Source organism: Colobus angolensis, unplaced genomic scaffold, assembly GCF_000951035.1.
Source record: "Colobus angolensis palliatus isolate OR3802 unplaced genomic scaffold, Cang.pa_1.0 Scaffold462, whole genome shotgun sequence".
NCBI classification, from domain to species: Eukaryota; Metazoa; Chordata; class Mammalia; order Primates; family Cercopithecidae; genus Colobus; species Colobus angolensis.
Genome location: NW_012118066.1, coordinates 210,309 through 232,392, shown reverse-complemented (window position 1 = coordinate 232,392; position 22,084 = coordinate 210,309). Strand labels below are relative to the sequence as shown.

General features: G+C 39.4%; 1 protein-coding gene across 1 annotated transcript in view; it reads left to right on the top strand.

Moving 5' to 3' along the window:
* SFMBT1 (Scm-like with four mbt domains 1) overlaps positions 1 to 22,084 on the top strand; it is a 160,970-nt gene that overhangs the window by 123,535 nt on the left and 15,351 nt on the right. Inside the window, exons 6-14 of the mRNA XM_011958242.1 lie at positions 2,059 to 2,299; positions 6,838 to 6,926; positions 9,405 to 9,651; positions 10,677 to 10,771; positions 11,275 to 11,376; positions 13,252 to 13,402; positions 15,774 to 15,856; positions 20,405 to 20,531; positions 21,574 to 21,687. Coding sequence (XP_011813632.1) covers positions 2,059 to 2,299; positions 6,838 to 6,926; positions 9,405 to 9,651; positions 10,677 to 10,771; positions 11,275 to 11,376; positions 13,252 to 13,402; positions 15,774 to 15,856; positions 20,405 to 20,531; positions 21,574 to 21,687 — 1,249 coding nt within the window. The remainder of the gene's footprint in view (positions 1 to 2,058; positions 2,300 to 6,837; positions 6,927 to 9,404; positions 9,652 to 10,676; positions 10,772 to 11,274; positions 11,377 to 13,251; positions 13,403 to 15,773; positions 15,857 to 20,404; positions 20,532 to 21,573; positions 21,688 to 22,084) is intronic.

Genomic DNA, 22,084 nt, shown 5'->3' with positions numbered 1-22,084 from the left:
TAATTTTTTTTGTATTTTTAGTAGAGACAGGGTTTCACTGTGTTAGCCAGGATGGTCTCGATCTCCTGACCTTGTGATCCACCTGCCTCGGCCTCCCAAAGTGCTGGGATTACAGGCATGAGCCACTGCGCCCGGCTCCTGCAATGTTTGTCTCTGTGGTGGTTGTCTACTAGTGATTTTCTATTTCCATCTTTTTTTCCCAATATTTATTAACTGGTTTTCTACTCTAAGGAATATCTATTCCCTCTCCCCTGTTTATTTATATCAGTGTGGACTCATGGATACTTATTTAAATCTATTAGTTATAATGCATTACTCTCACTATTTATTTTATTGCTCAAATTGTCCCACATGTAGCCAGTGAGATCCTTCTAGTTGTCTTGTATGTTCCTTCAACATACTCCCATTTTTTGATCATTTCCTTACTTTCTGGCATCACAAGATATTCCAGGCTCTAATTGTATTTTTCCTATCCCAGAATCAGAATACGGTTTTTTTTCCCTGAAGTCCTTGTTTTGTTTTTTTTTATTGGAAGATGGTATTTAGAAATCAAAATTTGGGCCAGGCACAGTGGTTCATGACTAATTTCAGCACTTTGGGAGGCCAAGATGGGCAGATTGCTTGAGGTCGGGAGTTTGAGACCAGCCTGGGCAACACGACAATACCCTGTCTCTACAGAAAATACAAAAAGTAGCCAGGCATGGTGGCGCACATCTGTGGTCTCAGCTACTCAAGAGGCTGAGGTGGGAGGATGACTTGAGGTTGCAGTGAGCCGACATTGCACCACTACACTTTAGTGTGGGTGACAGAGCCAGTCCCTGTCTAAAAAAATAAAAAAGAGGCCGGGCGTGGTGGCTCATGCGTGTAATCCCAGCACTTTGGGAGGCTGAGGTGGGTAGATCACCTGAAGTCAGTAGTTCAAGACCAGCCTGGTCAACATGGTAAAACCCCATCTCTACTAAAAATACAAAAAATTAGCTGGGCCTGGTGGCGGGCGCCTGTAATCCTAGCTGCTTGGGAGTCTGAGGCAGGAAAATCACTTGTACCCAGGAGGCAGAGCTTGCAGTGAGCCGAGATCGCGCCACTGCACTCCAGCCTGGGCGACCAGAGCAAAACTTTGTCTCAAAAGTAAAAAAGAAAAGAAAGAAATCAAAATTTGTACACTATATTTGCTTATTGTGACTAGCTGTCATTTTTGTAGTCCCTCTTAATTGACAGAGTTGGGAAATACATGTGTATGGTTGTCTCTATCTCTATTATTTGTTCATTTCTTTATCCATTCATCTATCTATCTAACTGTCTGTCTGTCTCTATCTGCCTACCAGTCAATCATCATGTCCCTGTTCAGATATGTCTGATTTCAGTCCAACACCACAGGGTTCCCTTTGCTTATTTGTCACTTTTTTCTCCCATGGTGAGAAACCTGGCTTTTATTATTCATAGTGTATTTATTTAATGTTGATATACACGTAAAGTATTAATAGTTCCAGATTTGCTAACCCAGACCTTTGTGACCATATAACGTTTCATCTAAATTAGAACAGTTTTGAGAGGGAAAGGGGATGTTATTAAATATTATTTAAGAGTAATTGGTGGAAACATAGACTTGTAGGGAAACTGGGAAATATGGCTCCCTGTATATGGTACATATTGTACTAATTTATTATCATTATGGTTTATTTTTGTCTTTTCACTTTTCTAGCTTCATAAATTTCCTGTTGATGGATGCAAAAATCATTCTTGAAAACAATGGGTTGAAAGCTATTAAAATAGTGACTAGTAATGTATATACTTAATAGGAAGCATTTTCTGTAATCATTATAGACTGCTTTGGTGAAAATATTGAGTTCCTTCATTGTCAGATGGAGCAGAGCAATATTGCTATTCGTTTGTTTTGTCTGGATTACTTCTGTAAGTTAGAATTGGAATTTCTCAGGTTTTCCTTGAGATGTTCTTGCATTTAGTGCTTCAGAATTCTAAGTCTTAAAAAAGAACATTGGTCAAAGAAATACTCATTTAAGATACTTGTCTGATGTTTAATAACATTTCCCTGTTAAGGTGGACACACGTTTGCAAAATGGATTTGCTCCTGGGATGAAGCTGGAGGTGGCTGTGAGAACAGATCCTGAAACCTACTGGGTTGCCACCATCATCACCACCTGTGAACAGTTGCTCCTTCTCCGCTATGATGGCTATGGGGAGGATCGGAGAGCAGATTTCTGGTGTGACATCAGGAAGGCTGATCTCTACCCCATTGGGTGGTGTGAGCAGAATAAGAAGACCCTTGAAGCCCCAGAAGGTAATGAAATACTTCCTATCAAGACGTGACATGATTTTGCTATAAGAAAATTTGGATTGTCCACAATCTTGAGGTTTTCCATCTCTCAAGCCTATAGGTTTACCCAGCTTTTCTAGGTTAGCATTTTGAGTGAAAATATTTATAAGGAATAATACACATTTCCCTGTCTTTTAAAATTATTTTCTTTGCTCCATAAAGCCTCAGGTTTTTATGATGCTCATAGGGAACACTAGCTGCTTATCATCCTTTCAGACTGTGAGGTTCTCTGAGTTGGAGATTTGTAGATCTGGTGGTTTTTAAGCCCTTTGGGCCAGACTGATGTGCTGTTGATTTTCTTTTGTTTTTATTGTCCTCTCTCCTCATACCCTCAAGCAATCTGGTAATTAGGAACTCTTAAATGAACCAAATCAAGCACCATTCCAGAAGGAGTAGAAACCAAATTAAGCGGAAGAGAGACAATAAAGGCAAAAGAAAGAGAAGGGTGAGATAAAGGTGGGGAAAGATAAGAGGACTCCGGATTTAAGAAAATCCCTGAGTTGGTTGGGTGGGATGGCTCATGCCTGTAATGGCAGCACTTTGGGAGGCTGAGGCGGGTGGATCACCTGAGGTCAGGAGTTTGAGACCAGCCTGGCCAACATGGCAAAACCCCGTCTCTACTAAAAATACGAAACAATTAGCCGGGTGTGTTGACACACGACTGTAATTCCAGCTACTCAGGAGGCTGAGGCAGGAGAATTACTTGAACCTGGGAGGTGGAGGTTGCAGTGAGCTGAGATCGTGCCACTGCACTCCAGCCTGGATGACAGAGTGAGACTGTCTCAAAAAAATGAAAACACCTGACTTTTGGTATTTTTCTTTTAACTTCTTACTTTGATATAATTTCAGATTTACCGAAAGTTATGAGAATCATATGAAAAATTATTGGAGACTTTTTGCCAAGTTTCTCCAAATGTTGTTAATGTTGACATATATTATGTTTACTTTATCTTGTCTCTACTGCTTTACGTATGTTCTTTTAATGAACCATGTGAGAGTCAGTTTTAGACATGATGCCCTTTTATTCAAAAATGCTGTATATATTTCTAAAAACAAAGTATTCATGTCACAGTAAAATATGAATATGAGGAAATTAACTTTGATACGATACTGTTGTTTAATCTACAGATAGTACTCAGTTTTTTAAAAGGAACATTGTTTAATAAACATGGTCTTATTTTTATATTTATATCACTTTCTAGTATTTTTATTTTTATTTTCATTTCCATTTTCTTGAGGCAGGGTCTTGCTATGTCACCCAGGCAGGTCTCCAATTCCTGGGCTCAAGTGGTTATCCTGCCTCAGCCTTCCTAATAGCTAGCACCACAGTCATAAGCCATCATGCCTGGCCCTTACTCAATTTTTGGCCCTTATTCAGTTTTTACCAGCTATTCCAATAACATTTACAATAATTTCATTCTATTTTATTTTTTGAGACAGAGTCTCGCTCTGTCACCCAGGCTGGAGTGCAGTGGCGTGATCCTAGCTCACTGTGTCCTTGAACTCCCGGGCTCAAGTGATTCTCCCACCTCACCCCTGCCAGGTAGCTGGGTCTGCAGGTGTGTGTCACCACACCCAACTAATTTTTAAACTTTTTTTTTGTAGATACAGAGTTTTGCTGTGTTGCCCAGGCCAGTCTCGAACTTCTGGCCTTAAGTCCTCTCTATTTTTGGACTATCTATTTTGTTGTTGTTTCTATAAACAATACTGAAGTTAGCTGTAAGCTGTTTCCTCTCCTTCAGCATCTCATTTCAGGTAATATCCTTTTACTCTCAGTTAACACTTAAAAGTTAAATAGTTAAATTACATGGCAAGAAAGCTGTTTTTTTTTTTTTTTAAGACAATGAGTAGGCTTATACAACTATTCACGTTTTCCACATTCTTGTCCCGTAGTTTTTGTAGTAATACTGTAACTACATTTTCAGAGCATGCAGCTATTATATATACCATAGTATCTCCCTTACAACCATCATTTAGTTTAAGTTCTATAGTTATATATATATTTAATTCACTACCATTTCGCATGCTAATGTTACCTCATCAATTTGCTCATCTGAAGCTCATTCCCTAGTGAACTCCTTAGAAAGGGCTCATGGGAACAATATTACTTAGTTCTTACCTGTTCATAACCGTTTGTATATAGCCGTTAGATCTGAAGTTCAGTTTGGCTAGATATAAAATCCTCATATTTTCTCTTTCATTAAATTTCTTAAATATGTTACATTCCATTGTCTTTTGGCATAAACCATTGTTAATAACTCTGATGAAAATCTTGTTTTCTTTCCTTTGTAAGAAACTTGGTCTTTTTCCTAAATAGCCATGGTGTTATTTTTGCTTTAAAGTTCAGTACTTTCATTAGAACAATTTTGATGTAGCTGCCCTCATTTGATTTTACTATATACATAGTAATCCCTTTCAGTATGTACTACAAGGCCTCTTTCATTTCTGTAAGGTTTACCTGAATTATGGTCCAGCATGGTAGCTGGATTACACCTGTAATCCCAGCACTTTGGGAGGCTCAGGCTGGCAGATCACTTGAGGTCAGGAGTTTGAGACCAGCCTGGCCAACATGGTGAAACCCCCTCTCCACTAAAAATATAAAAACTAGCTGGGCATGGCGGCATGTACCTGTAGTCCCAGCTACTCGGGAGGCTAAGGCAGGAGAACTGCTTGAACCTGGGAGGCAGAGACCATCCTGGCTAACACAGTGAAACCTCGTCTCCACTAAAAATACAAAAAATTCTCCGGGCGTGGTGGCGGGCGCCTGTAATCCCAGCTACTCTGGAGGCTGAGGCAGGAGAATGGCGTGAGCCCAGGAGGTGGAGCTTGCAGTGAGCCTAGATCGCGCCACTGCACTCCAGCCTGGGCGACAGAGTGAGACTCCGTCTCAAAAAAAAAAAAAAGAACACAGGTAAAGCAGTGGAGACAAGATAAATAGAGACCTGGGTGTGCTCATTGTCACTGGGTTAGTGTTTCTTGGCCTTTTCAGTGTCTAGAGTTAATGCATTTCTTCTTCTTCTCAGGATAAATTACATCATGATGCTTCCAATACAAATTCAGAAAGATAGTGCTTTCGTTTAACTCATCCATCTAAGCTTTATTTCCTTTCTATCATGCTGAAAATCCTAGTTCTCAATTACACATTTCATTCTTTGTTAGCCAGGATGATCTGGATCTCCTGACCTCATGATCTGCCTGCCTCGGCCTCCCAAAGTGCTGGGATTATAGGTGTGAGTCACCGCACCCGACCACATTTCATTCTTTATTTGCTTTTGCCTACCACATACAAACAACTATTTCAAAGTAATAACATCAAGTCTACCACTAACAATAGGATTACTAAAAATAGCTTAAGATTTTTTCTTTGCATTTTTTTTGTTGTTGTTGCTATCGTCCTTAGAGTATATATCCCTAACTGGGGACGTACTTTCACGTTTTACTGTATTTTAAAGTCACTGAAATAGTTCCTCTTTGTGTGATTATCTCACAAGCTCCGTATACAGTTAGGTTTCCTTGATTTTGCTTAATGAGGAAATCTAAATTTATTTGTTTACTTCTAATGGAAGAGTAAGTCCATTAACATTAACACTTATTGATATTATTAATATACATGGCCTCAATTTTATATTGTTAAATGTTACATACTTTGTGTGTATGTAGTTTCTTTTTAACTATGTGATCTATCCTGTTTACACATACAGTTTCTCTTTCGTCTTATAGAAAGGTTCTTATTTTTGTTCTACTGATTACCTTTATATAACACTTTGTAAGAAAATATTTTCTTTTAGAAATATGTACTGAAATATATATATGGATGAAATTGTATGCTATCTGGAATTGTCTTCTAACTGATCCTCGGTTGGGAATGGGCAGAGTGTGAGGTATAAGCCAGGCATTGGCAAATTATCTGTAAAGGGCAAGATAGTAAATATTTTAGGCTTTACTAATCATACAATCTCTGTCAAAGGTGCTAAAACGCTACCTTTGTAGTGTGAAAGCAGCCACAGACAATATGTAAACAAATGGGTATGGCCATGTTCTAGTAAAGCTTTATTAACAAAAATAGACAGTAGGCTGAATTAAGCCCATGGGTTGTAGCTTGTAAATCCTGGTTTAGATGAAACAGATTGGCCATGAGGTGACAGTTGTTGACGCCAGGGCACTTAGGATTCATTAGATCATTTTTCTTTTTGTATGTTTGAAATTTTCCATCATAAAAAATAAAGGAAGGTACCTTCTGGATAAAATTTTAGAAACAGGTAGTTGGGCCTATTCTCCTTGTTTTATATACAACTCTTAATAAACTAACCAGAAAGTAGCTCCATCTAGAGAAGTATTTTTGGTTTTATTTTGTTTTATCTTTTCAAGCTCTCAAAGAAGCAGTATGTTTGACTCTTAGATCTTAAAATGAGAAATACCTCTAAACCATCTCCACTGGCTCGATTTCTCTGCATTCTGTTGGCTGGCATTTTGAGTAATCAGTCATTTATTCCCTCATCTAGGCATCAGAGATAAAGTGTCTGACTGGGATGAGTTTCTGCGGCAGACCCTGATAGGAGCATGTAGTCCTCCTGTTCCACTGCTAGAGGGCGTGAGTATTACTCTATGCCACATCGGCATGGAAAACCCATCTAATCTTTCAAAGAATCTTAAAATCGGTTGCTTATTTATCACTCTGAAGCGAATAAACATTATTATTTGAGACATAGGCACAGGTATTGGGAATTTTAAACTTACCCTTAGAAGTTGCAAACTGGTGACTTGCTTAGTGCCTAAATATTTTCTGAATTAGTTGCTAACACATAAACAATCTAATTTCCCAGATTCTTTTATACAGTTGGAAAATAGGACCTTCTGAGGGCTTTCACTCTGAAACTAAGCAGGGGTTGATTCTGCTTCAAGGTGGACATTTGTAACTCCCACCCCAGGTGACTTGGAGACCCCAACCCACCCTTTTTCTTTTTTTTTGCTCAGAAGACACTGGACCTGTTGTACTCCTGCCTTCCACCTGCCTTTCAGCAGTCCTTTTAAGTTAGTGTAGCCTTTGAGCTTGTTAATGAATATAGATCTCTTGATTTTGTGAAATGGATTTATTGGTTATGACATTTCTAAGTTATATCTTGTCACTTTCTGTCATACTGGCAAAATTCTTTGTGGCATATGTGAAACGCAGTGTATAAAGGTTCCCATCCCTCTACATCATTGCCAACACTTGTTGTCCTTTTTATTATAGCTGACTTAGTGGGTATGAAGTGGCATCTCATTTTGCATTTCTTTAAGGGCTATTGATGTTGAGTATTTTTTTTGTGCTTATGGGCCATTTCTGTATCCTTTTTGGAGACATTTCTTTGCCCATTTTTGAAGTGGGTTGTCTTTTTATTATTGAGTTGGATGTATTATTATGCATTCAAAATATACATGCATTTCAAAATATTGAAAATATTTTTTCCATTCTGTGGCTTTTTATTGTTTACAGCATAAACATTTTTTATTTTGATGTAATCCAGATTATCTTTTTTTCTTTTGTTGCTTGTGCTTTTGGTATCATATCTAAGAAGGCTTTGCTTAACCCAAGGTCAAGAAGATTTACTCCTGTATTTTCTAAGAGTTTTATGGTTTTAGGCCTTACATTTACTTCTATGATCCATTCACATTCCCTTTTAAATTTTGATTGATGAATACTCAATTTCAAACTGGTTTTTATTTTTTGTACTCTGGCTCGTTTATATATGCTTAGCCAGGGCCTGACACGTACTAAACAGTAACATTTTAATGAATGGATGAATTGATAAACTATTCTACTCTTCATTGACCATGAGTCTGCCATGCTGACTTTTAGCTCTGAATCTTTTTCTTCATTTGTTCATATGTCCCTTTGCATATCTGGATATGTAAGTGTCACAGAGCAGTTTTTACTGGGAAAAAAATGTAAGGCTGTGTATTAGAAATGGTTAAATGATAACTTGATAATGAATTTCTTTTCTTTATTGTAGTTTTTAATATACTTCTAGATAGTGAGAGTTAAACTTTTCCTTTCCATCGCTGTAATCAAAAGCTTTTACTCTGTTGATTTGAACATTGTTATGACATCAATAAAAAATCAGAAACAACTGAAATATTATCTGTAGGTAACTGGATAAATTATTGCCCATTTACAATGTAAAATATCATAAAATACTATAAAACATGAGGAAGAGTTATATATGCTATTGTAGAAAGATACCTATGATGTACTAAGTGAAGAACAATTAAGAAACAGTATGCAGTGTTTCTATTTTTCAAAACATAGAAACAGACAGACTGGCAGAGGTGGATATTGACTTGTATGGAGAAAAACAGTGTATGCCAAAGTGTTTCTTGTGGTTCTTTCTTTGAGGTGGGATTATAGGTGACTTTGACTTTTGTCATGTTTGATTTTTTTCTTTAATGATGATGATGGTATTTTGATATTTGCTTTTTTTTTTTTTTTTTGGAGACAGAGTCTAGCTCTATCGCCCAGCCTGGAGTGCAGTGGCGCGATCTCGGCTCACTGCAAGCTCCGCCTCCTGGGTTCAAGTGATTCTCCTGCTTCAGCCTCCCAAGTAGCTGGGACTGCAGGTGCCCACCACCACACCCAGCTAATTTTTGTATTTTTAGTAGAGACAGGGTTTCACCATGTTGACCAGGCTGGTCTTGAACTCCTGACCTCAAGTGTTCTGCCCACCTCAGCCTCCCAAAGTGCTGGGATTATAGGTGTGAGCCACCATGCCTGGCCCATATTTGTTTTATAATAGATGAGGAATTATTATATTTTAAAAATTCTTACTAAATAAAACTACATAACATAATCCTAGAGCTAGAGATATGTTAGAGCAATTTTACTGCATTATAGATATTCTTTAAGATAAACATTTTCATATCACCTAGAAATAATACTATAAGAGGTTTGTATGATGATAGACAATTTAGTGTCAGTGGCTTTTGAATGGGTAAAAAATACGAAGGCTGGTTTGAATCATTTAGAAGGTGGTTTTTCAAAAATATTATATTAATTTCTCTTACTGGATTGTTTCACTTTTTAATCCTACAGCTCCGTAATGGGAGGAATCCGTTAGATCTCATTGCTCCAGGATCCAGACTAGAATGTCAAGCTTTCCGGGACTCTTTAAGCACTTGGATTGTTACTGTAGTAGAAAACATTGGAGGAAGGCTGAAGCTACGTTATGAAGGACTTGAAAGTTCTGACAATTATGAACATTGGTTGTATTACTTGGATCCATTTCTTCATCACGTTGGTTGGGCTGCTCAACAGGGATACGAGCTTCAGCCTCCTTCAGGTGAAGAGTAATAGAGCATTTTTCTTCTGTGGCATTAACATGCTATGTTATTAATATCTATGAGGCTAAAAAAATATATTCTGCATATTATGAAAACCTTTGTTAATTATAGTAGAGCTGTAACAAAACAGTTTATATGGAGTTGTTAAACTAAGTGCCTATTTTTCTTTTTTGTTCTTGTTGTTCTGCTTTTGTTTTTGTTTTTTTGTTTGTTTGTATGTTTTTTGTTTTGAGACAGAGTCTTGCCCTGTTACCCAGCCTGGAGTGCAGTGTCATGCAACCTCCACCTCCTGGGTTCAAGCAATTCTTGTGCCTCAGCCTCCCCAGTAGCTAGGATTACAGACACATGCCACCATACCTGGCTGATTTTTGTATTTTTAGTAGAGACGGGGTTTCACCATGTTGGCCAGTCTGGTTTCGAACTCTTGACCTCAAGTGATCCGCCCACCTTAGCCTCCCATAGTGCTGGGATTACAGGCGTGAGACACCGTACCTGGCCAAGTGCCTATTTTTCTTTTCTTTTTATTGCTTTTATAATTTACCACACTTACTGATATACCTCATAGACTGCTGTGCCAACCCATACTGACCCTTGACCTAGATAAAATAAAGAAAAAATTATCTAGGGAGCATTTAGCTAGGTATATAGAAAATTGGGTCACAGGAAATTGTTGATTAAAAGAAATACCAATAATATTGGTATTTCTGGAGTTACTGTTTAAATCAATTTGCATTTATTATTATGTGCCCCAATTTGGATGTTGTATTACAATTTTATGGATTACAGCAATCCTTATGATCTTACTGTAGGTATTTTCATAAAGCCAAGCTGTCCAGGCTCTGCATAGAGCAAAGTGCTGAAGTTCAGGTGCAAGTTCTTTAAGTGTAGAGGGATATAAGTGAGCTTGAACCCTTTTCTAGTTCCAGTGGAAAGTGACTTTTTTTTGTTTATGTGAATGCTTTCAGGACAGGTAAAAAGTATAAGTTTCTCATCATCTAAAGCATGTTGTCATGTTTTATTAAAGCCATCAGACATCTAAAAAATGAAGCTGAGTGGCAAGAGATTTTGGCCAAAGTGAAAGAGGAAGAGGAAGAGCCATTACCATCTTACTTATTTAAGGTAAAAACAAAACATATGATAGATCGGTATTGCTCCTCTTACAGTAGAGTAAAGCAACGCCAAGGGTGAAAGTGTAAAGTAGCCCCTGCAGTCGGTAAGAATGGAGGGTGTCTTAACACTGGACTGATGATCATCCTTGTTTTCTTCTAACAGTTGTCTAGATTTTCTCCCCAAGTTCTCCTGAAGTAGTTTGAATCTTTTCTTTTCTACCCTTAACTACATACCCCTAACTTACAAAATAAATTTGTTTTTTCCTCCAGATATTCCTTGTCTTTGAATGTAGAGAGTAGAAGCACTTTCTGTGTTTTTGTTTTTTCCTGGATAGTTTTTTCCAGAGAAGAAAATTATATTGGCTAGTTTTGCACATTTAAAAAAAAAGAAGAAAACTATAGGATTTACCAGAGCTGGATATTTCTATTAATCACAGTAGGATTCAGCTACATGTAAGTGTAAAATTGATTCAGATACTATGTTTTCATCCCCTTTTGGTGTCTGCATTTCAGGACAAACAAGTTATTGGCATTCATACATTCTCTGTAAACATGAAATTGGAAGCTGTAGACCCCTGGTCTCCTTTTGGGATCTCTCCGGCTACAGTTGTTAAGGTAAAATGGGGATAACTCTCTTGGTAAGAATCCCTGTCAAGGTGACTGATTTAGGAAATTGGTAGTGTTTTGATCTTTAAGCTCTATTGATGCAACCCATTTTTCCTTCTAAGCCATGCAGTTAGAATTACTTCTGTGCACGTTTTGTATTTGTCCAGTTTGCTGTGGCCCGTTCCTTCTTCAGAGCTTGGTAACCCTAGCCAAAGCAATCTTGGGCCTGGGCACTAGACTAGTAGGGGACGCATTCTTTGGGGCATGCCTAGCTGTATATAAGTAAAGGAGATTTAACTCCTTTAGGAGGCAGAGTATCTGTAAAGTCAGAGGCAGGCAGTCTCATCAACGTCTAACTAGATGCAGAGCTCTTTGGAATGAGGATATGAGTGGGGATTAAGCAATTAGTGTTAAAAGTTCTAGCAGTGGCCTGGTTCCAGCTATGTATTCCAGATTCAGATTTAATCTTTTGGAATACTGACAAAAGTAAGAAGTAAGGTTATCAAGGCCCTGCTCAGTCACTACAACTGAGGCATTGGCCAGAGAATTTCAGTTTCCAACTAGAGCAGAAGCACATTTACTGAAAATAGAAGCCAAAGTTGAATGTGACTAGAGGAATAGTTGCTTGGGTGCTAAATTGTCTGATCTATTGAGATTTAAGTTTTCCCTGTCTTGGAGGATTATTCTCAAAGCAAGGAGGGATTCTGAGCCTGAAAGTGGGGCCAGAAGGCCCTATCTAGAGTCTGAAGGGAGGGCTAGTGGGAAGCCAGAGGATGTTCATAAAGTTTTCTCTTTGGCTGGGCTCAGTGGCTCACACCTGTCATCCCAGCACTTTGGGACACCGGGGCAGGTAGATCACCTGAGGTCGGGAGTTGGAGACCAGCCTGACCAACATGGGGAAACCCCATCTCTACTAAAAATACAAAATTAGCTGGATGTGGTGGCGCATGCCTGCAATCCCAGCTACTCAGGAGGCTGAGGTGGGAGAATCGCTTGAACCCGGGAGGCGGAGGTTGTGGTGAGCCAAGGTTGTGCCATTGCACTCCAGCCTGGGCAACAAGAGCAAAACTCCGTCTCTAAATAAGTAAATAAATAAAGTTCGTTCGTTGGCATTTGAAACTGGCCTAGGATTTGAAAAACTAATACACAGTAGCATGAGCTTAAACTAAGCTTCTCACTAAGTTTAGACTAAATTTTGTTCAGAGCCCAACTACATGGGTTTGGATCCAGGTTTTGCTTCTTCCTCATTTTGTAACCTAGGGCAAGTTATTTAACCTGTATTTGAACTCATTCTCCTTATCTGCAAAATGGAGTTGATAGTGGTACTTGGGCCAGGTGTGGTGCTCATGCCTGTAATCCCAGCACTTTGCGAGGCTGAGACAGGAGGATCACTTGAGCCCAGGAGTTTGAGACAAGCCTGGGCAATGTAGCAAGACCACGTCTCTACAAAAATTAAAAAATTAGCTGGGCGTGATGGTGCATGCCTGTTGTCCCAGCTACTCAAGGGACTGAAGTGGGAGGATCAACTGAGCCCAGGAAGTCAAGACTGCAGTGCTTCAGTGAGCAACGTTCATGCCACTGCACTCCAGCCTGGGTAACAGAGCAAAACCCTGTCTCCAAAAAGTATATATGTATTTTATATATATATATATATATATATATATAATGGTACTTAACTCATTCGATTAAGAAGATTGAAACTGAATTGCTACATGAAAAGCATTTAATTAAAACAGTAATTATATGCATTATGTAACACAGAGCTAACATTTAGTGTTTAGTATTATTAATACCCACATGATTATGAACTTTTGTAGTATGTTTGGCTGTGCCAAGGAAAAAGCACATGCATTTGTCTATTTCACCTATTAATTGCATGTATAGGTTTTTGATGAGAAGTACTTTCTGGTGGAAATGGATGACTTGCGACCTGAAAACCACGTGCGGCGATCCTTTGTGTGCCACGCCGACAGTCCTGGCATCTTCCCTGTGCAGTGGAGTCTGAAGAATGGCCTACACATCAGCCCCCCTCCAGGTACACATTTGCTCTCTTCTGAGTTGTTACTTGAGAGCTTCTCCTTGAGATAAGACATGTCAGATGGCATTGCTTAAATCTTTTGTCCCTCTCCTCATGCCCTAGCCTGTTCTTAACGTTTTTGGGGTCTGAGAAAAGTGTAAGGAAAGGTCTAGATTCCATATATTTACATATTTCAAAGTCTTAAATTGAGCTAAAAAACTATTAAAGAGAGTGTGTGGGCCGGGCACAGTGGCTCACGCCTGTAATCCCAGCACTTTGGGAGGCCGAGGCGGGTGGATCACGAGGTCAGCAGATCAAGACCATCCTAGCTAACACGGCGAAACCCCGTTTCTACTAAAAAATACAAAAAATTCGCCGGGCGTGGTGGCAGGTGCCTGTAGTCCCAGCTACTTGGGAGGCTGAGGCAGGAGAATGGCGTGAACCCGGAGGCGGAGCTTGCTGTGAGCCGAGATCGCGCCACTGCACTCCAGCCTGGGCGACAGCAAGACTCCATCTCAAAAAAAAAAAGAGAGTGTGTTCTATCCTCTGACTTTGTTATCTGTGCCCTCATAACCGCCTAGAAAGCCAGGTTTGAACCTGGGTTCTGTGCTGGCTCCTTAGTTCAATTTATGTCTGTTAGGGGTGGCAGAGGGGTGGGCTTGGATGCACAGTGAGCATTTGGGGCTGGCTTGAAGAAGAGGCCATAGAGCCAGAGTTAGAAGGTAGATTACTGATTATCTTTAGGTGTCTGAGTCTTATCATGGAGGGAACTTTCTAGAGAGAAGTTTATGGTGAAGAGTAGGTCTCAGGCAGTAGGTAGGAAAATAAAAGCTCGTTTTCCTGATATTTGCAACTTTGCAAAATATAGTCTTTGATCCTTTAATCAAGGCTCTTAATTAATGGGTTTAGTTGAGCTTGACTGAAATTTTTAATATTTTTAAACTTAGAGAATCTAGAACATTTCAGATGTTTATCTGATTTTTTAAATTAGCAAATCAGATTATTTGATTGGCAGTCTATGTATATGTTATTAGTAGGTTTTCAGTAAAGCATAGCATCACTTTCTAAATGGTGACTGCTGGAACACTGGGCTGGAAGTACTCTTTCGTGTTAACAAGGGTCATACACTCAGAACCTTTTGTCTTTCATTAGCTTTTATTCATCCAACAAACATTTACGTAATGTTTGCTGTAAGCCAGGCATTGAGCTTATTCCTAGGAAGAGTGACAAGCTCAGTGAGTACAACCCAGCCCCTTCAAGGGGCAAATAGGGGGAAATATTAACAGAACTTCCTAGATTCTCCTCCATTAGTGAACACAGCAGAAGAATGCCTGGTTGGAGGGTATGGTGTGGAATAGCCACAGAAGGAAGTTCTTGCTTTGCAGGTACGCTCTGGATATCCCAAGTTCTTTACTCTTCTTGCCACCTCTATATGAAAAGGAAGAAACAATTGTTAAAAACACTGAAGCTTTCAGTGTTGTTATAGACAAATCAACTGTGTCTTTGTAAATAGAGGGAAGGTAGTAGATAACTGAAAATGGCAGAAAATGTACTGTCAGGAATTGAGGTGGGGGCAAAGGGAGAACATGGTGCCAGTCTCAGGTAGGCAGGGACTGTTGGGCTGTCAGAGGGCATAGACTTGAGTAACCTGTTTTTTGCCTATGAGACATTAAGCTCTCGGGAGGCTGAGAGCAGCTCAGACACAGTAGGCAGTTGGGCCTTGCTCAGCTCTTTGCATGCAGATGGTTCTGAGTCAGCAGCAGCTTGGAGATGCTTCTGTCAAGAACCTTAATAGACTTAAGTGGGGTGCTAAGCTTGTTTTTTCTAAAATAAACACATGATTTAGATTATAAAAGCATTGATATTTTGTAATATATGAATCTGAAAATGACAAGAGCATTTGTATCAGTGATACCTGAGACACATTTCAGGAAATAGCTTTAACGAAGAAAAGTCTTCGTCTTTGCAGATTAACTAGTACTATTTGCTGTCTCTTTTCCTTAAGAGCCTGAGCCCTTTAGAATTGACAGTAAGAGTGGATTTATATATACAAATCAAATCCATTCATAACTGTCTTAAATTCTTTTGGCAAATTGCCAGCAACTAATCATATAAAATAGTGCTCAAAATAAATGCCTAGTTTGAAATTTGAAAGTTTAAAAATTTATCCAAAGAGTCTCATTGTCTTCTTACAGTTTGACCAGAGTTGCTCTATTTTATAAAATTAACAGTGCTCTAGATTTATAGAATGCTTTTTGCCCCTCTAAAATGATCAAAGTTGTCAGACTAGCAGCACTGGAAGTTGTGAGTGGACCCTTGGTGAGTGGTGAAGCCGGGCAAGCATGTGCAGTGTGGCAGTGTGAATCATTGTTCATTTGTCCCCACCTAGGCTACCCAAGCCAGGACTTTGACTGGGCTGACTACCTCAAACAGTGTGGTGCTGAAGCTGCTCCCCAGAGGTGCTTCCCTCCGGTGAGGACCCCCACGACCTCATGGCTACTATGCAGGGCTGCGGAGACTGCTGCGCTTCCCTTGTTTTCCGTGGTTATTACTCTGAGGATAATCATCTCACTTAATACAGATGAGCACAGTGGTGATTATAATCACATGGTCTAAAGGAAAATACATTTACTGCAGAAGTGAATCAGTTAGTTTGCTAATTAAGTTAGTTTTATAAGTTTATTGGTTTTATTTTTTCTTAGCTGAAATCATGTGAATTTGAAATTTTATGATTATTTTTCATGATTCAATAATAGGAAAAACTGTTGAAATATTAAGTGGAGAAAAATTGTTAAGCTTATTTAAATTCTTCTATCCAAATAATACATGCATGTGGTTTAAAAAGCCATGTAGCAGAAAAAGGCTTAGAAGGTAAAATAGCAGTCCCCGCCCTACCCCTTTTCACAGTCTCCCTTCCCAGAAGTAACTACTTCCTGTTCTTCTCACTGTAATTCTAGTAGTTGTATTTCTTCATTTTCAAAATGAAAAGCTTCTATCTTTTGAGTCATTTATTTTAGACATGTCACATGGTTCTAATTTTAAAACTTTGACTTTATTAAAACAAATTAACTTCACCCTGTCTTATGGTACTGAGTCTGTTGGTTCTATATTATGATAAATTAGCATTTAGTTATTTTTTGTTTCCTTTCTTCTCTGTCTTACCCTGTTCTTCTTCCTTTAGAGTTATATTACAATTTTTGGTTAAATACAAAATGAATTTTTTACATTATGATATGCATTCAAATATTACAGCTGAGCACTACAGTTTTGTTTTGTTTTGTTTTGAGACAGAGTCTTGCTCTGTCACCCAGGCTGGAGTGCAGTGGCATGATCTTGGCTCACTGCAGCCTCTGCCTCCTGGGTTCAAGAGATGCTCCTGCCTCAGCCTCCCAAGTAGCTGGGATTACAGGTGCCCACCAGCACACCCACCTAATTTTCATTTTTATAGTACAGACGAGGTGTCACCATGTTGGCCAGGCTGGTCTCGAGCTCCTGACCTCAAGTGATTTGCCCACCTCAGCCCCCCAAAGTGTTGGGATTACAGGTATGAGCCACTGCACCTGGCACTGCAGTATTTTATGATTGTTTCTTTTTAAAAATTTTTATCCTCAATAATAATTTCCTTGTTTTTAATTTACTTAATTTTCTTTTATCTATTGCTGCTGCTTTCCACACCTCCCAGTAGTCTCTCATTAGCAAAAGCAGTCACATCAGGAAATTTGTGATTCCTAACACTTTTGTTAAAGAGACATCCCTCTTAGCAACCTCCACTCTCTGTCTCTCTGGATGAGTTGCTCTTTAGACTTGCCGTGTAGTTTTTGTGGGTTTTATTGTTGTTGTTTGTTTTTTTTGTTTGTTTTTGTTTTTTTTTTTAGATAGAATCTTGTTCTTATCGCCCAGGCTGGAGTGTAGTGGTGCAATCTCAGCTCACTGCAACCTCCGCCTGCCAGGTTCAATCGATTCTCCTGCCTCACCCTCCTGAGTAGCTGGGAGTATAGGTGCCCGCCACCATGCCTGGCTAATTTTTGTATTTTTAGTAAAGACTGGGTTTCACCATGTTGGCCAGACTGGTCTCGAACTCCTGGCCTCAGGTGATCCGCCCACCTCGGCCTCCCATAGTGCTGGGATTACTAGTGTGAGCCTCCGTGCCGGCTTTGCTGTGTAGTTTTAATCATGGAAATGCCCTTGTCACCCAGGGAATTGCCCACTCCCTTTTTGTATGATTTGGGGTCCCTTGTTTTGTAGAGATCTCATGGCCTCCTCTTCCTTGGTTTGCTTCCTTGTTTTGATGGATTCCCATCTCTCAGTAGCTTCCTGTAACAGGGTGCAAGGGAAGTAAAGTTTTGTCGACACTGTATATTTGAAAATGTCTTCACTGTACTAACTTGATTCATGATTTGGCTCAATGTGGAAGTTATTTTACTTGAGAATTCTGAAAACATTGCTCACTTGTTTTCTAACTTCTAGTGTTACTGTCAAGAAGTTAAAAGTTATAAAGCCATTCTTATTTTTGTTCTTTTGTAGATGACAGGCTTTTTTGCCGCCTCTCTGGAAGATTATAGAACCACTTTTCACAGTGATGAATCTTGATGCGAGCCTGTTTTCATCCACTGTGCTGGGTTCTCAGTGGGCACTTTCTCTCTGGATCTTCGTGCCTTTCTGTGTTGGGAAATTTTTTTGAATCACTTCTTTGATTTCCTTCCTTCCGTTTTGTCTCTTTTCTCTTTCTGGAAGTTCTTTTATTTGGTTATGGCCCTCTGGATCAAACCTCTTCTTTTTTAATCTTTTTATCCTTTGTTTTATGTTTCTTAGTCTTTTTGCTTTGTTTTCTGGAAGATTTCCTAAACTTTGTCTTTTGACCTTCCTTTTGAGTTTTTAATTTTTGGCATCATGTTTTTTATTTTCTGGAACTCTGAATAGTTCTCTCTCTCTCTCTCTCTCTCTCTGCCTCTCTCTCTGTCTTTCTTGAGATGGAGCTTTGCTCTTGTTGCCCAGGCTGGAGTGCAATGGCATGATCCCGGCTCACTGCAACCTCTGCCTCTCAGGTTCAAGAGATTCTCCTGCCTCGGCCTCCCTAGTAGCTGGGATTATAGGTGCCAGCCACCACACTCAGCTAGTTTTTGTATTTTTAGTAAGGATGGGGTTTCACTATGTTGGCCAGGCTTGTGTCGAATTCCTGACCTCAGGCGATCCACCCACCTCTGCCTCCCAAAGTGCTGGGATGACACATACTTCTTTATTTTATTTTATTTTTATTTTTATTTTTTTGAGATCGAGTTTCGCTCTTGTTGCCCAGGCTGGAGTGCAGTGGCGCGATCTTGGCTCACCACAACCTCCGCCTCCTGGGTTCAAGCGATTCTCCTGCCTCAGCCTCCCAAGCAGCTGAGATTACAGGCATGTGCCACCATGCCCGGCTAATTTGTTTGTATTTTTAGTAGAGACGGGGTTTCTCCATGTTGGTCAGCCTGGTCTCGAACTCCCAACCTCAGGTGATCCACTTGCCTTAGCCTCCCAAAGTGCTGGGATTACAGGCGTGAGCCACCGTGCTCAGCACTTCTTTATTTTTAATGTCATACTATTCTTGCTCTAAGGATGCAATAGTTTTTCTTATCTCTCAGAGGATGTTAATTAACACCCCTAATCCACCCCCCCCACACACACACCTTTTGGGAAGTTTTCTTCTTGCATAATCACTGCTTTTTCCAAGTTGCTTGTCTGTTTTGGTCTCTCTTACTCTCAACTTTCATCTTCTTAGGTGTCTAGTAATTCTTGGTTGTTGCTATATTTAAGAATGAGTGACTAAAAAGAAGAGCTGATTGGAAGCTCTGAGCAGGTAGATGGAGCTTGTCAACCTTGAACTTTCCTATCTGATTGGCCATTTGTTGGGGAAACCTGAATCCATATCATTATGTGTTTCTTCTTGGGCTTATCATATCACCATAAGAAGTGTCTTCTAGTCCTCTTCCTGGTGGGTAGAGGCGGAGGGCTGGGCCTCTCAGCAGTCCATAGGCTAACCACTGTTTTTGTCACGGCATGCATGCCCTCAGCAGTTCCTTGCGTCCTCTTACCTAGGCATCTTCTCTTTTACCCTATCCAGAGGATAAGTCTCACCTTCTGTAGGGGAGAGGAAGGAATGGTTTCCCTAATGCATGGAGTCGAGGAGCCAATGGCATAACCTAAATGTTTCTTAAATGTTTTCAACAAATCCTCCTTGTTTTGACTACGTCTCCTCTACCTCCAGTTGCCTAGTACCTGGTTCTTCACTTTCTTTACTGCCAGCGTAGATTCGCCTTTCTTTAACTTAGTTTCTAGATCCTGTTCTAAATTTTAGCTTATAAAATGTTGTTTCCTCTCCTGTTACATCCATCTTAATATAGATATTAAGTTTTTGTCTTCAAAACAGAAGCAAACCAAAAACAACTTTAATTTTTAAGTTAGGTGTCAGAAGAGAGAACACTCAAATGCAGATGTTCAGTTGTCCATTTTGACTCAGATGCTGGATGTTTTTCTGTTTTAAGTGACCCTTTCCCACTGTTGATAAACATTCTTTATCCTGATTGCCTTTTATGATACACATACAAGTATGAACCAGGCAGTTTGTGGTATGATAGGGTGCTTTATGTGAGGGGAAGTGAGTCAACAGTGTTGATAGCTACTTGATTCAGGATACAGAACCTTAGAGACTTTATTTCATTGATACCTTGTAATAGCACAGCCAGATAGGAGTTCTCAACCTCATCTGACAGGTGAAGAAACTGAGGCAAAAAGAGGCTATACAGCTTGAGCAAGGTCAATAATGCAGGAATATCTGACATCAAAGAGTGTACTTCCTGAATACTTCCTATAACACCAAGAAAGGCAGACATTTTCCTTTTGCTTCATTAAAAAGCAAAACAATGCAAAATAAATGTTATCTTTAAACCTAGGGATTAAATACTACTTGAAAAAGGTTTTCTGGCTGAGCACATGAGTTAATACTGTGTTACTCCAGTAAATGGATTTGATTCATTCATTTTCTAGTTAATTTCTGAACATGAATTTAAAGAGAACATGAAGCTTGAGGCGGCGAACCCCCTTCTCCCTGAGGAAGTGTGTGTTGCTACCATCACTGCAGTGAGAGGCTCCTACCTGTGGCTCCAGCTGGAGGGTGAGTGCCAGCACTCCAGAAGCCTTCCTGTGACCACTCTCCCTTGAGCTTCCTGTTTAATCCTGTAATGTGGTCTGTTAAACTTAATGGATTAGTTAAATGGGGATCTTGTTCAGAGACTTTTGTAATGCAAGACTCTAAGCGAAACATTTATTTTTCTGTCCTTGGCTTTCAAATTTCAAATTTTAGGAAATGAATACAAATAAAAATTCTTTACTATAGAGTCCCCTATTTTCTGGAAGGAGAAAACATAAGTCAAATAGCATGTATTTTGATGTGACCAAGTTATATGAGCATGAACATTAACACCTAGCTTATTGAAGAGATCATATTTTGGTTGCTGCAGCCCAGTGGAACCAACAAGTATATAGAGTACAAATGATAAACTGTACTAAAAGTAATATTCAATAATTGGACAGGTTTATGAATGCAAGGCACTGCATGAGTACTCAGTGCTATGGTTACTGTATATGTCCTGAGCTGCTTTTTTAGCCTGCTACCAAATAGTCAGACTTTGAGATGGTACCTACTATTTCTGATTTGTAGAATTCGCATTTAATGCGGATATCAAGGGTAATATTGAATGTAGACTTTCATGCAATCCTTGTTCAGCAACTTGCCAAATCACTTCCTGATTTGAATTCACTGTTCTTTTCTGGCTTACTCCTGAAGTACCAGAACTGATGTTCTCATTGAGTACAATTCACCTTTGCCATTTGGTTTCTATTTGTCTGAAATGACTGTGATACTAACCGTCTGAATGATACCAGTGGTAGTTCCAGTTTCTTATTTGCTATTCCCTAGCTTAAGTGTCACCTTGTATATCCTCTACGCATTTTGGTCCTGATACAGTTTTACATGGGGGACAGTTTACTTTTTTTCATAATGTTTATCATACATGAAAATGTATGATTTCTGTGTCAAGAGACTTGTGTCTGCATTATTACAAGAGTAGAACATTATCTAGAAAATAGTTTATGAGGAAGGTTATTTAATGGTCTAAAAAACATTTTTTGTTTTTTTTTTTTTAAAATCTAAACAGGTTCTAAGAAGCCTATACCTGAATATATTGTGAGTGTGGAATCCATGGATATATTTCCTTTGGGCTGGTGTGAAACCAATGGCCACCCCCTCAGCACTCCTCGCCGAGCACGAGGTATCTGTCTATTTCTAGGTTAGAGGATTGATTGTTAAATAATCTTCTGTGTGGCTGATGCCAGTTAAAACTAATCTGGACATTTCAGAGAAAAAAAAATGACATTCTGGTTATCTGTTCCTGCACAGGAAATTATTTATTGTATCAAATATTTAATACCTTACAGTTTCTGTGGGTCAGGAATTTGGGTGCAACTTAGGTGAGTCCTCTGGATCTGAGTCTCTCACAGGCTGTGCTCAATTATCAGCCAGGGCTCCAGTCATCTCAAGGCTCACCGTGGGGAGGATCTGCTCCCAGCTTTATGCAGATGATTATTGGCAAGTGTCTTAGTGCATTCTAGCTGCGGTAACAAAATACCACACACTGGGAAGTTTATAAATGACAGTAATCTATTTCT